The following is a 13,560-nucleotide window of genomic DNA, read 5'->3' as shown; positions in this document are numbered from 1 at the left end:
AAATGCAATGGGGTAAGGCAAAGTATAATAGAAGAAGGGATTTTCATGGGAAATAGGAAGAATGGCTGTTAATGATGACTAATAACATAATATTTGTATCCATGTTGTTACAATGTTGAAATCATATGTTAAGTTTTGAAGCTGGAGCATTTGGAGACTTTGGCTGTTACTCTAAAGGTTCTGTGCAAGGGATACAAGAGATCATTTATTGTGCTTAAAGCAGGGTGCAAAGTGCAATAAAATACAAAAAGAAGCATGTTTTTCACACTTTGCACACAGTTTCATTATTGAATGCACAAAAGTACAGGTCCTCGAGCTTTAAAATGGAGTGCAACAGCTTGTGGTACCCCAATGAATATGCTATCTCTGCATTAAGCAATACTGTATAAATAAGAGGTAGACAGGGGTGGCATTTAGGTCCCATCCAGGGAGCACTGGTAGGCACAGGCTGCAAATGTGACCTCTACAGGCACTATGATCTGCAACTTAAAATCTGGCACAAGGTGCAAAGAGCAAGATCTGCCTGGATACAACAATAACATTATACATGTCTGCTGTCTGTAAAAGGCTCTAAGGTAAGCCCCCTTTCGAAACCATTCATGGAAACTGGGCTGTGTATTCCCTGCAGATATCATCTATGCAAAGTTGGTCCTTGTCAATTTTCTCAGCTCTGGCCAGACAACTCCATTTACACTTTCTACAGTTAGCATGAAAGTCTCAAACTGTGAACATATTATTTACTGGGCCTGAGCCAGCAGTTTAGAGCTAAAAGTTCAGATTTTAAATCAAAAGATTAATAACATATTACTTGGCAGGCGGCACTTTGCTATGTTAACGTGAATATCTAAAACAGACAGTGTCCAATTTTTGAAAGTACCCGACCAACCTTGAATGAAATGTGTATTATACTGCATATTACCAAATATAGGTTTATTTTTTTGTGAATGAAAACATGGGTGGCTTCATGGGTGTATTCAAAGGGGGCCCAAATCCACTACAGTTTATGTTTAAAAAATGACTTTATTTTTTTCTTACAGCTGTTTAAACATTTAAAGACATACAATCCTCAACATTTTCTCCCATTGCAACACAGTCATGTTGTGTATTTCTGACAGATTTCACCTGTTCTGATTGGCTGATATCAGCACGAGTCAGCAATCTGCAAGGCACTATTGACATCATGTCTGGGGTTTTTGTAGTGGGCAAAATAGTGGGCTAAGAAAATAGGCAAATAAACAATTTCTCAGATATTCTATATTTATATAAATATAATCTGTGAAAAAGAACTGAATATATCTCTGTTTTTTGCATAATTTAAGAAAATATAATACTGTTACCAAAGTTATTTCAAGAAAATAAAAAGGAACAGAAAAATGCAGGTATGGGATTCCTTATCTGGAAATCTGATACCCAGAGAGCTGTAAATTATGGGAATTACCTCTACCATAGAATCCATTTTAAGCAAATAAGTTTGCATTTTTTCCCTTTTTACCATTTTCTTTGTAATAATAACGCAGTACCTTGTACTTGATAGTAACTAAACTGCATGAATCCATATCAGTGGCAAAACAGTCCAATTGGGCTTATTTAATGTTTAAGGGCTCTGGCACACGGGGAGATTGTAAATCGCCGGTGGGATGGCATACGTGGCACCACAATTTCAACGAAATCTCAGAAATTTCCTCTCAAGGCAACTTTTCGTTGAAATCGCGGTGCCGCGTATGCCATCCCACCAGCGATTTACATTCTCGCCGGTGGGATGGCAATTGGGGGAGATTAGTCGCCTACAAAAAGGGAGATTTGTCGCAAGCGACTAATCTCCCTGTGTGCCTGACCCCTAAATGGTTTTTAGCAGACTTAAGGTATGATGATCCAAATTGCAGAGAGCTCCCTTATTCAGATATCCCCAGGTTCCAAGCCTTCTGGATAATAGATCCCATTTTTATTAGCAATTACATTTACAATTAATGTAATATGAATTTACAAAGTAATGCATGTTGGAAAGTTGCTTAGAATAAATTTTCTGTCATCATGCAAAAATATATTTTGGGTGGAGTTTCCTTTTAAAGATAATTTGATAACTGCCTTTGCTTACATTTGCCTTCAATTAAAAAGGGCAGCTTTAGCCATCTATTTACCTTATATTTATCAGCATAGGAACCTTTGTTATGACACTTTAGATAACTATTATGCACACAAATGGTGTTAGTTTTTAAGTTCTGTGTGCAATAGTGGTAGGTGCAGCCAAAAAACACTGGAATGCTGAGAAAGCATGCTGCATTGTGGCAATTTGCATCCAAAAATTGCCCTTTGCACCTTATAAATAATTGCCCCATATTGTGTCTGGCTTGTTCCCACCATGAACAGTGTTTTAGTGTTAACCAATGACTGTCCCTGGTTCTATAGATATAATGCTGCGTGGAAGTGTTTCAACATTTCCTTTATGCTTATGATATTGCTCAGAAATGTAGTCCATGTGTATACTAATATAGTAATAAATAAGTAGTAAAATGGAGTGTACTGCCACCGATAATCAGTCACACCTGTCATAACAGGTGTCAGGAGATAAAAATGGGAATCAGAGTGATTTTATAACATACCTCCTACAATGTAATGCTGTGTGTAAATGTGACAATGCTTCCAGAAGTGAGAATAGGCTGAGAGATGATTGCTTCAAATAATGTCTCTCAAACTGTATGTGTGAAATGGACCGAAATATTTCATATTATTATATCTAACACTGCCTGAAAAAACCCACTAAAGAGTTCAATCACTATTTCAATCACTGAAATAGAACAATAAAATGCATCATGATTCCTAAATACAGCACATAAGACTTGAAAAATGAATATATTTGCAGCACAAAAAAGAAAGGAAAACAAACAGTAGGATGACCTGATTTGGGCCTGTGCATGAAAAGGCCAAAAGACCATTCTAGCAGAAAAATATCTTTACAACTGAATAGAATGGTGAGATGCTATTTGGTGAATGAGTACAATGCAAGTGCAGTGCTATTTTTTTCCAGAATACAGTAAGTTCACCAAAAAGAGGATTGAACTATATTTAATGTTGAAATTTCACATGGGGCTAGCAATATTCTTCCTTTCCCAGAGTGCCACAGCCATGTGACCTGAGTCACACTTTACTGCTGCGCTGCAAGTTGAAGTGATGTCACCCACCTCCCTTCCCTGCCAGCAGCCGATAAGCAGAGCAATGGGAAGGGAGCAAGATACCAGCTCCCTGACACCTGTATTGCTAAAAGTGGTAGATATGACAATAGGGCTCAATAGTAAGAAAGAGTCTGGCTTGGGACTCCTCCAGATAGATGAAAGTAGGAGAAATAATAGGTTATCCGAAAGCATTTCTAATGTGTTGCACTGGCTCTTTCTGAAAGCACAGGCTCAGGCACAATGCACTACACACCATTATTACAGCTAAAATACATTTGTTGGTTCAAGAGTAGAGTGAGTAGAATACAGTGAATTATTTGCTATATAAATAGTGTAATTAAGAAATAAAAAGTACATGAATGGGATCCATTATCTGGAAACCTGTTATCCAGGCCACCAATATTTATTATTTATTTATTTTTTATATACCGTCAAATACCGTGATACCGATATAATTTTGAAAAATACTGTGATATAAATTTTTGGTCATACCGCCCAGCTCTAATGTTTTATTGATTTTTTAGTTGACTTAAGCGGTATGGAGATCCAAATTACGGAAAGACTCCTTATCCAGAATGCCATTGCTCCTGAGCATTCTGGTCCTATACCTGTACACTATAAAAATCATGACAGTATCCCTTTAAGAACCTCCAGGTAAACAAAATATGTAGTATACTGAGATCATCTAATTTGGTATAGAATTTTGTACTGAAGAAAAACTGATGTCATTCTAAAATTAAAAAAAAGTTTATGAATTTCAGTGCACTGTTGGTTTCTAGTTCTCAAATGAGCCATTTGTTCAGACAGAAATCCTATAAATGAATGACAAATCTAGTAAAGGTCATGAATCTCAGTTATAAATAAGCTGCTAGAGAAGGGACTCTTTACTCTGGAGAAGAGGCATTTAATTTGCATTTGGGTTCAGCCTTTTGTAAAATATTTTGTGCTTTCTCCCTTAAGGGACATTTCTTGGGGAATTTAAATTCACATAGGAAAACAATCATTTTTGCAGCTGACATTTAGGCCGCTGCAAGAGTGAGTTGACCCCAATAAACTTTCTTATGATTCCTAAATGGATAAATATGTTGTTCTACTCCAAAATACCAAACTCAAAAGTTTATTAAAATGTATTGCTTTTTATGAAAGTTCTCATACCTTGCATATTACAGCATCTTATTTCCCACCCATCCCTAAAGTACTAAAATAAGACATCCCTAATATGATTGGCAGTTTTACACTGGATTACCTGTGCCAAGTCTGTGACGTGAAGAAAGTGTAAAATAAGAACAGTGACTATGCTCTTTATGTGTGATGAAAAGTCCCACAAAACATTTTGACCCCAGAAAACCATATATTATAATGAGTAAATGTGACTTTACATTCCAAACTTCTGAACTGTAAAGGTCCCCATACACTATAAGATCCGCTCGCTTGGCGATGTCACCAAGCGAGCGGATCTTTACCCGATATCCCCACCTACGGGTGGGCAATATTGGGTAGCAAGTGGCTTTAAAAAAAATAATCCGATCGTTTGGCCCTGGGGCCAAACGATCGGATTACATTTGCGGCTATGGGCCAGTCGGTTCGGGGACCGCATCAACGAGCCGACTTCTAACCTGACCGATCGATATCTGGCCAATTTCAGGCCAGATATCGGTCGGCCAGGCCGCTCGTTTCTGCCCATACACGGGCAAATTAGCTGCCGAATCGGTCCAAGGGACCGATATCGGCAGCTTCTATCGGCCCGTGTATGGGGGCCTATAATGTCTGAAAATCTCCTCAAAGCTTACATTTTATGGCATCTCATCTCTTGCATGTCCTTAGCCACACAGATAAACCAATATAAATGTAAATGTCAAAGGTCTGGTGCGAGTACACATAGGATTAACAATATGCTGCATTTAGAGACCTTAAAATAAAAGCAGTGCATACAAAGTTTCATGTCTGAATGTCCATAAGTAAGCCAACCCCATAAATCCATATATACTATTTGTGGACAGTACAAATTCAGATGAATACAAATAAGCAAGCATGTCTGTCACCTCCAAACTAAATGGAACATTGCTTCGAGCTTGTACTTAGATGCTGTAGAAAAAATTGTAATATGAACACAAAGGGGTTTTCTAACATTTTGATACCTAATAGGCAAAATTTCAAAATTATGTTGCATCAAAATTAAAATACTGCACACTTTTTTTTTGTCAAAAAGCAATTATTAAGAATAAGGAATTAAATGTAATTACATTTAATTCCTTATTCTTAATAATTGCTTTTTGCCAAATTAAACAGAAATCCATATAATTAAACAGAAATCCAATAAATCTAATTAAACTATCGTACAGTCATATTAGTGGTCAAAATGTTAGTTTCACAAGTCTTGGTGTGCAATGCAAGTTTTATGGCACAATAAGCAACCAATAGCATTGCAGAACAGACAACAGCCAGGCAGTGGTTTACTGGGTTCAAGATGCCTTTTTATGTCCCAACGCTTGGATAGGCTATGGCTACAATTCCTTCAAACCAAATAAGAATTCACCTTTAATTGTACCCATACTCACTTTAAAGATGGGAACACATTCCTCCTATTTTACTTCTCCTGGCCTATGGCGTAAGTGGTCTACTAAAAAAACAATAAAACATTAATTAAACCCAGAAGGATTATTTTGCATCCAATAAGGATTCATTATATCTTAGTTGGGATCAAATACAAGATACTGTTTTATTATTACAGAGAAAAAGGAAATCCATTTTAAAAATCTGAATTATTTGATAAAAATGGAGTCTATGGGAGACGGGCTTTCCGTAATTCGGAGCTTTCTGGATAATGGGTTTCCGGATAACGGATCCCATACCTGTACTTAATAAAATTTACTGTGATTCACTAGAACTCTGAATTTCAATAAAAAGGTTTATTTATTCTATGGTATGTAAAATATAGTCAGTAAAAAGGCAGAATAGGGCTGCTAGCAAAAGTGAACCTGGAAAGAGAGAAATTGCTCCTGCTGTCATTGGCAGGTAACATCTAAAGGTACAGTGCATGCTCTCATATGCAATTCAAGATTATTCTGACACTGTGATTAATCATAATCTGATGTTACAAAGAGAAATATAAATGATGAACACCGGAGGAGCCATATCTGTAGGTATGTGGACATTTTTTAGCAGCAGAAAGTCCTCTGCTCAGGATATACTGTATGTCTAAATATCTACAGTGGATTTTGATGCCATTCTCTGTTTGTATTATATTTGGTCTTTTGTGCTGTATAAAAGCTAGAATGTATTTTCAAAACGACAAGTGGCTTTTACTTTTGTTCAGCTCTTGAGAAAAAGAACTTTTGTGTTTTTATGATACAATTCAGCTGCTTTTATTTCAGATGCCAGGATATGGAATCTTTTTGATTTTGAAAATCAGATCACTCATTTCTCTTGCTTTAATGCTAAATAAAACCGCCTATATTAAAACCCTTCCAAATCAGAACAAAGGTTTCCTTCTATAAAGGAAAGATACAGTCACTATACACACCTTCATACCATAACAGAACACAATATAGGTGGACGATATTCAATAAAGCACTAATAATACACCGATTGCTGTCCATCTGCAATTGTACAACTCCTCAGCTTATCTCTGCAAAATGAAAATGCCAGGAACTTGGGTGCCCCACCCCCTATTGTGGGTGCAAGTAAAAAGAACAGAAATCAGCATGCATGGCGGGGGGGGGGAAGCCATGGGTAAAATGCTGATGGGTGTGGAGGCACTTGTGACTGGGGTGGGTGGCCGCCAGACACCCCAGTCAGACACTGATCATAAGCATAAACATGCACTAAGAACAATATACAATAGTCTGTTTTGGTGATGTCAAATTAATTACCCTAAAGTTGCAATTACACAGAATGCTAACTGACCATGATGGGAAGTGTAGCTTGAATAGCCAGCTACACGCCCATGATTTACTGTATTTCAAAGGCCATTAAAATGTAGTATCTATTTAACTAACTTACAATTTCTTTTTAACATTTTATTTTAAAGAACTGTAAAAAGAAAATTTTCAGGCCAATCCAGTTTTCAGCTTTTTTATACAGTCATTGCTACACCACATCATATTATCATTACAGTATTTATAGTGACACTTTTACTAATGCATTTACAAAAAAAAAAAGAGCAAATCTAATACTAATTTGAATTTCAATTGTCATCTTTTACAGGCAAGAAGCAAGAAGAGGACACACCAACATACAGATTTATAGCTTCCCCTATAGATTTGTCTCCATTAAGCATATTTTCTGATTACAAGAAATAAAATGTACTGAGGATGTTTATTCTAACTTATAATATTCATGTTACGTTGCCAAGGAGATGTACATAGTATCTAAATTATATTACCTGTCCACAATTTTGTACTAAGAAGGCTTTTAGTCCCTTAGTTTTGTTAAGAACAAGATGGATAGTATCTACTACGCATATTAGAACACTGTTTTAATGGCAATGTTGAAATCATTATTATAAATTATTTCTGCAGTCATGCACCTTAACCATAAGGCTGATGTCACGGTAATGCTCTACAATCTGTAATATCTCAAAAACTTCTGATAATCTCATAAAAGACCATCAGTCTTCTTATAGAGTGCTGAATTATATATAAATGATCTTGAAATAGTAGGATGTCTTGCTATTTTTATTATGAGACTTTCAAGACAATTTCATGTGTCCTGACCTGTTCTAGTACATTTTATTGTGAATTAATAGCCTTGTGTCTTGTAATATTTCAGCAAAGGGGAAAAGGTTAATTAACCTGAGAAACAGAAAGAGCAGAAGTATGCTTAACTGATGGTGATCAGCCTTTTGAGAATGGCTGCTAAATGAGTCCCTCAGAGTTAAAATGCATTTCATTACAAGATCCTTCAAGATACAAATGAAAGTAAAAAAAAAACCATCATATTACCCACATATGTCCCACATATGGATATCAGATCTTAAAGTGATACTGACACTAAAAAACAACTCGTCAAAATATTAAAGTACATTACCTATAGGTCATGTTGATTTTGCTGATCGGGCTGCTTTTGTAAGTAGTGATGAGTGAATCTGTACTGCTTCACTTTGCTGAAAAATTTGAGAAATGCTCGGAAAATCTGCAAAATGCATTTGTCATGTTTTTTTTGTTGTGATCACACCCATTTTAACGTGACCATGACTTTTTTTTTTTTTTAAACATGTAGGATGAATAAAGACAAATTATTTAAATATAGGTTGTACAACAATAGTCACTTCGACAGTTTGTCCTTCAAAAAGATAAGAAATGAAGAAAATAGAATGCTTTACCATGACTTTTTTGATGATTTTTTTGTGCCGGATTTTCACTGAAGTTTTGCAAAACAATTTGCCAATGGTGAAATGCAGAAATTCACTGCAAATCCCTGCCTGGCAAAAAAAATTGGCTCATCGCTATTTGTAAGTAATTGTTACTTGAAGTTCCCAAACCTAACTGGTTTGCCAACCTGACTGTCCCTTCTCAGTCAGTTATAGCTTCTAATGCTAACGGCCTCCTGCTGCAAATTTAGGTAATGTAAAAGCATCAGACAAATACTTTTAAGGCAAAATTAAAAATAGCATGCAAAGATAATGTTATGATAGATGTAAAAACAGGTTTAATTTCTGGTGTCAGTGTCTCTTTAAACTATCAATTCCAGCAGAACAGCAAGTAAGACATACATGGGGATTGGCTGTCACTGATGGGGCTTAAAGCTGAACAACAAGTGGGGGTTGTTTTAATTTAAGAAGCACTGCCATACTGTATAATTTTGTTAATTTGTATAAACTGTATTATTTAACTGAGTTAACTGATTCTTATTTGGGCATCTGTATTTGCCATAAAATATGTTTGATGTGTAAAAGAGAATAGTATTTCGGCAGATAAGCAAAACATGATATGCAGTGTATAAGTTTCAAAACTATTTCTAATTAAATGGACAAGCACAATGCCAGTGCCTGCCATGCAGAATATTGTTTGTAATCTAAAACATGAACATGATTAATTTCTCTCACATTATTAAAAGAGACGCAAATCAAACTAATTTGTTGACAGCAAATACTAAACATGAACATCTGTACTCATTAAATGATTCATTATGGATAGTCTCATCAAGCTCTAAAAATGAGGCTGTCACTGGATGAACTAAAGCTAGCATAAACCATGCCTCCAAGTCCATGTTTTTGTATGACCTAACAAAGGTGCAAATGTAAAGGTTTTTTTTTGTGTTGTGCTGTGTAATGAATTTGTTGTGAAAGGTTTCTGTGGATTGTGATTGTTGTGACAATAAATGTAACTTGAAACCCTGCTTTATACAAATCTATTTAACACTAATTAAACAGCAAAGGTTGGCTTTTTCTCAGTTACCTACTAAAAAAACAACAGAAAAAGAGACAATTTGGCACCATATCAACATATATACATACATACATTTTTATTTCCATATCAGTGTCTGGAAAAACAAATTAGTTGTGGAATATCTAGTAACAAAATATTCATCGGCAAGAGAATGAAGACCAATTATTAGTTCCTGACCTATAGATTAAGCATTTCTGTATTAGGCAGTTAATTCCTGCTTAATAATTTGCTGTGTAGGTATTATATGGTGATGGTGGAAACTGGGAAGAGTAGAGTGTGGATGCCAAAAGGAATGTCTAGCAGCAATACACTATACAGGACTCCTAAGAATATCTCGGGGTTACATATAAACCCCAGACTCTATTTACTCTATTTACTACCCCGCATGGTACTACCTGCACATGGTAAGGTTGAAGGGTGTGAGGGTGTACTTTGCCCTTCCAGTATCTTTCCCCCCACCCCTCAATACAGGGTGGGTCTCCTAAGAGCATTATTCCCCACTGCAAAACTTTCTTTTAAATAAATAGAAGACACCAGCATTTCTTTGCCAAAATTATTTCTTTACAGCTTAATAAATAAGCTTAAAAGATAAATTGCCAGTTTGCTCTTTAATATATAAACTCTGTAGATCTTTATTAAAGTGCATAGCATGAAAATGTGCCAGATTTGATGAGCCAGTTCATCAAAGCAAAATGAAACTGAAGAACTTGTTTAGACACACTAAATAAAGTTAATTGGAAGTGCATTCAGTATATCTGAATTAGTCTCTGGAGTCAGTATGTGAAATGTATGATGAACTGTAAAAGTCAGGATTATTACTGTCCCTGGACAAAACCAACAAAGATGAATATCATACATTTTACATACATCTGTATATTGGAAAATTAAAACTAAAAGAATCTTACCTGTTATCGAAACACAGAGCCCCAGGCTTATTTACTGACAATGGACATATTTGCACGTGTGCAGTAACCCATAGCAGCTAGTGATTAGATTTGCTCAACCTGCTGCAGGAAAAGTAATGAAAGTTAAAATGTGGTTGTCATGGGTTACTGCCCAGGAGCAAATTTGTCCAGTGTTAGTAAATGAGCCTCAGGGAGATAAAAAGACCAAGTGTGATGTAGACTTGTTTACCTTACCGTTCAGTGCAGGATTTCAAACCATGTGGAAGAGTAGTGCTTTTATAAGGAACAAGTCAAAGATGAAAAAAAAACACAGTACTGTGACAGATGTATATCCCCTGCAAAATGACTTTTGCTAGAGGGGTAAAGAGCTCTCGTCATGAAAGAAAGGCAGTATCACAGTGGGATCAACTTTGTAAGTGCTTGAAACAGGTGTAATGAATTTGTAAGCACACTGTGATTTGCCTGCAAACTGATGTTTCATTAAAAACCTTCCTGCAAGCGAGGCAACAGAAATGCTATCCGAAACTTGTATTCCCTGACTACAGGTTAGATGTGATTGAGACAAATAAAAGAGTTTCAGCCAACAGTGCTGAGAACATTATATATTATATAAAAAGTCAATAGCTTTATACTGGTAAAGAGTCAGCAAGGAAAATACCTTGGCAAAGCAATCTTGTTCTACAATGTATCAAATAATGCTACAGATTCCACTGCCCGTGTACTTAACAGCAAGCATGCCTTGCCTACAGCATCTCACCGCAGCTTGCTACAGGCCAGTTGCTCCCAGCAGCTTTAAGGCTCATGCCACACGTTGTATATGACGTATATTTTCGGCAAGTTGAAAAATGCTCGCGATGCCGAGAATATGCGCCATATGCTCCTACTTGTGCCTGCACCCGAATGAATGGAATACACTCGGGTGCAGCACATGTAGCCTAAATCCACGTAAAAACGTCAGACTGCATTTTTTCACATTTTTATGTGGATATCGGTTACATGTGCCTGCACCTGAGTGTAATCCATTTGGGTGCAGGCACAGGTAGGAGCATATGGCGCGTATTCTCGGCAAGCGTTTTGGCAACTGTCCTTAAACAAGTTAGCACCTACTGTATATTTGTCATTTGGTCATTGTATATATTGTATTTGGTCATTTAGCTAACAAATAGCTGTAGCTGATACATTTGTAGTAAAGTTGACCTATAACAATATGAGAGGAGAAAAATGAATAGACTGAATAGACAGCCAGTCGAAGAACTGAGTTTCAGGGATACTCTCAAGAATACCTCTGCCTGTAGCTACATGTCTACAGCATTGACTACATTTTGGAGCACAACCCCAGTTTAAGTGCTTGATCCAGAATATGCATTTGGAATAAACAGTACCTGACTGTTAGGCCAAGTTACTGTTATAGGCATCAACAACAACATACTAATGTCATAAAAGTCAACATTTAGACACAACAGAATACAGATGAAAATTGAAAGTGTCCTAACACATAACGGTAACTCAATTAGTTTGTTAGATTCCTATTAATGTATCAATAAAAATATATTTTTATAATGTGTAATATATTATAATACATATTATTCTAATACAATATATTATCAGCACAGCATGGTGGCTCAATTGCTAACAATGATATCTTGCAGTGCTGGGATCTTGAGTTTGACCTATTGTAAGTACAGTTGGTATGTTGTCCCAGTGTGTGTGGGGGCTTCATGCAGGCACTCCCCACACTCCAAAATCAGCTGATTGGATAGCGATGAAGCCTAAACTTAGATTGTAACTTCACCAGGGCTGGGATTGACATGAATGGTGAACAATTTGCTATCTAAATAAAGCTGGCCATACACATTCAGATTTTTAAAAGATATTTTCGTTATCATAGGACCAAGCTTATCCTGAAACAATTGTTTAAAAGTATGATTTGTCCATCAACAAAAATGACCATTTCAAGTATAGTCTAGCTCAGTGCTGTCCAACTGGCGGCCCGCGACCCCCCTCTGTGTGGCCCCCCACCTGTCTGGCTGCTTTGATGGCTTACTCTTGTGTAAGCTTTAAATTGTATCAGTACTGTGATTAACTGCCCCCCCTGCATGGTTCTCACCTCAGATTCAGGCTGTAATCAGACTGTATTGTTTAAATATGTAATCCCCTGTGTTGTTCACACCTTTTAATCTCTGCATTGTTCACCCCCTGCAGTGTTCACACCTCAGGCTCAGGCTGTAATCACCCACATTGTTCCCCTGTTCACACCTCAGAGCAGTAGAAACCCACAAATAATCCCTGCACACTGCAAAAAGAACATATACTGAGGTAGTACTGCAATTAAAAAGTTTTTTAATATATAGTTATTGTACAGACTGTAGGAGCAGGCTACAGGCAGCATAGGGCAGGCAGAGTATGGCACACACAGGCAGGGTAGGGCAGGCAGAGTATGGCACACACAGGCAGAATAGGGCAGGCAGAGTATGGCACAAACAGGCAGGGCAGGCAGAGTATGGCACACACAGGCAGGGTAGGGAAGGCAGAGTATGGCACACACAGGCAGAATAGGGCAGGCAGAGAATGGCACAAACAGGCAGGGCAGGCAGAGTATGGCCCACACAGGCAGGGTAGGGCAGGCAGAGTATGGAAGGTTTTGCTGTACTACAACCATTAATATGGGTATGGTCATGTGATAACAGGGGTGTGGTTTCAAGTGGGTGCAGTTTCAAAAAGGGGAGTGGTCAAAACTGGCTTCCATTATCAGCCCTCCACCACGTAGGTTGGAAAAATTCCGGCCCTCGGTACCACAGAAGTTGGACAGCACTGGTCTAGCTGAAGCTAGGAAAGCTATCTGCTTGGTCCTGCAAACACTGGACAATGGGCAAATTTTATTGCTAATGACAAAAATGCTCAAACTGCCTGATCAATTTTCTGACCGATGTCAGATGAAGAATCACTTTATGTGCAATCTTTGATGCCCAATAATTTGACAGATTTGTTGGATCACACTGAAATTAGTCATTAGGGAGAGAAAAAACTAATATGTAAGGCCACCTTAAAGCATAATAAATACATAAATGCAATTATTGACCTTAGATAAATATATTT

At 37.1% G+C, this 13,560-nt stretch overlaps 1 protein-coding gene across 2 annotated transcripts in view; it reads left to right on the top strand.

Moving 5' to 3' along the window:
- Window positions 1–7,500, top strand: part of mlip (muscular LMNA-interacting protein) — a 112,116-nt gene extending 104,616 nt beyond the window's left edge. For both annotated transcript variants that reach the window (XM_018094431.2, XM_018094430.2), the window contains one exon: window positions 7,377–7,500. In XM_018094431.2, coding sequence (XP_017949920.2) covers window positions 7,377–7,418 — 42 coding nt within the window. In that variant the 3' untranslated portion in view covers window positions 7,419–7,500. The remainder of the gene's footprint in view (window positions 1–7,376) is intronic.
- The last annotated feature ends 6,060 nt before the right edge of the window (window positions 7,501–13,560 follow it).

This window comes from Xenopus tropicalis, chromosome 5, assembly GCF_000004195.4.
Source record: "Xenopus tropicalis strain Nigerian chromosome 5, UCB_Xtro_10.0, whole genome shotgun sequence".
NCBI classification, from domain to species: Eukaryota; Metazoa; Chordata; class Amphibia; order Anura; family Pipidae; genus Xenopus; species Xenopus tropicalis.
This window is presented reverse-complemented; position numbering and strand designations above follow the sequence as displayed.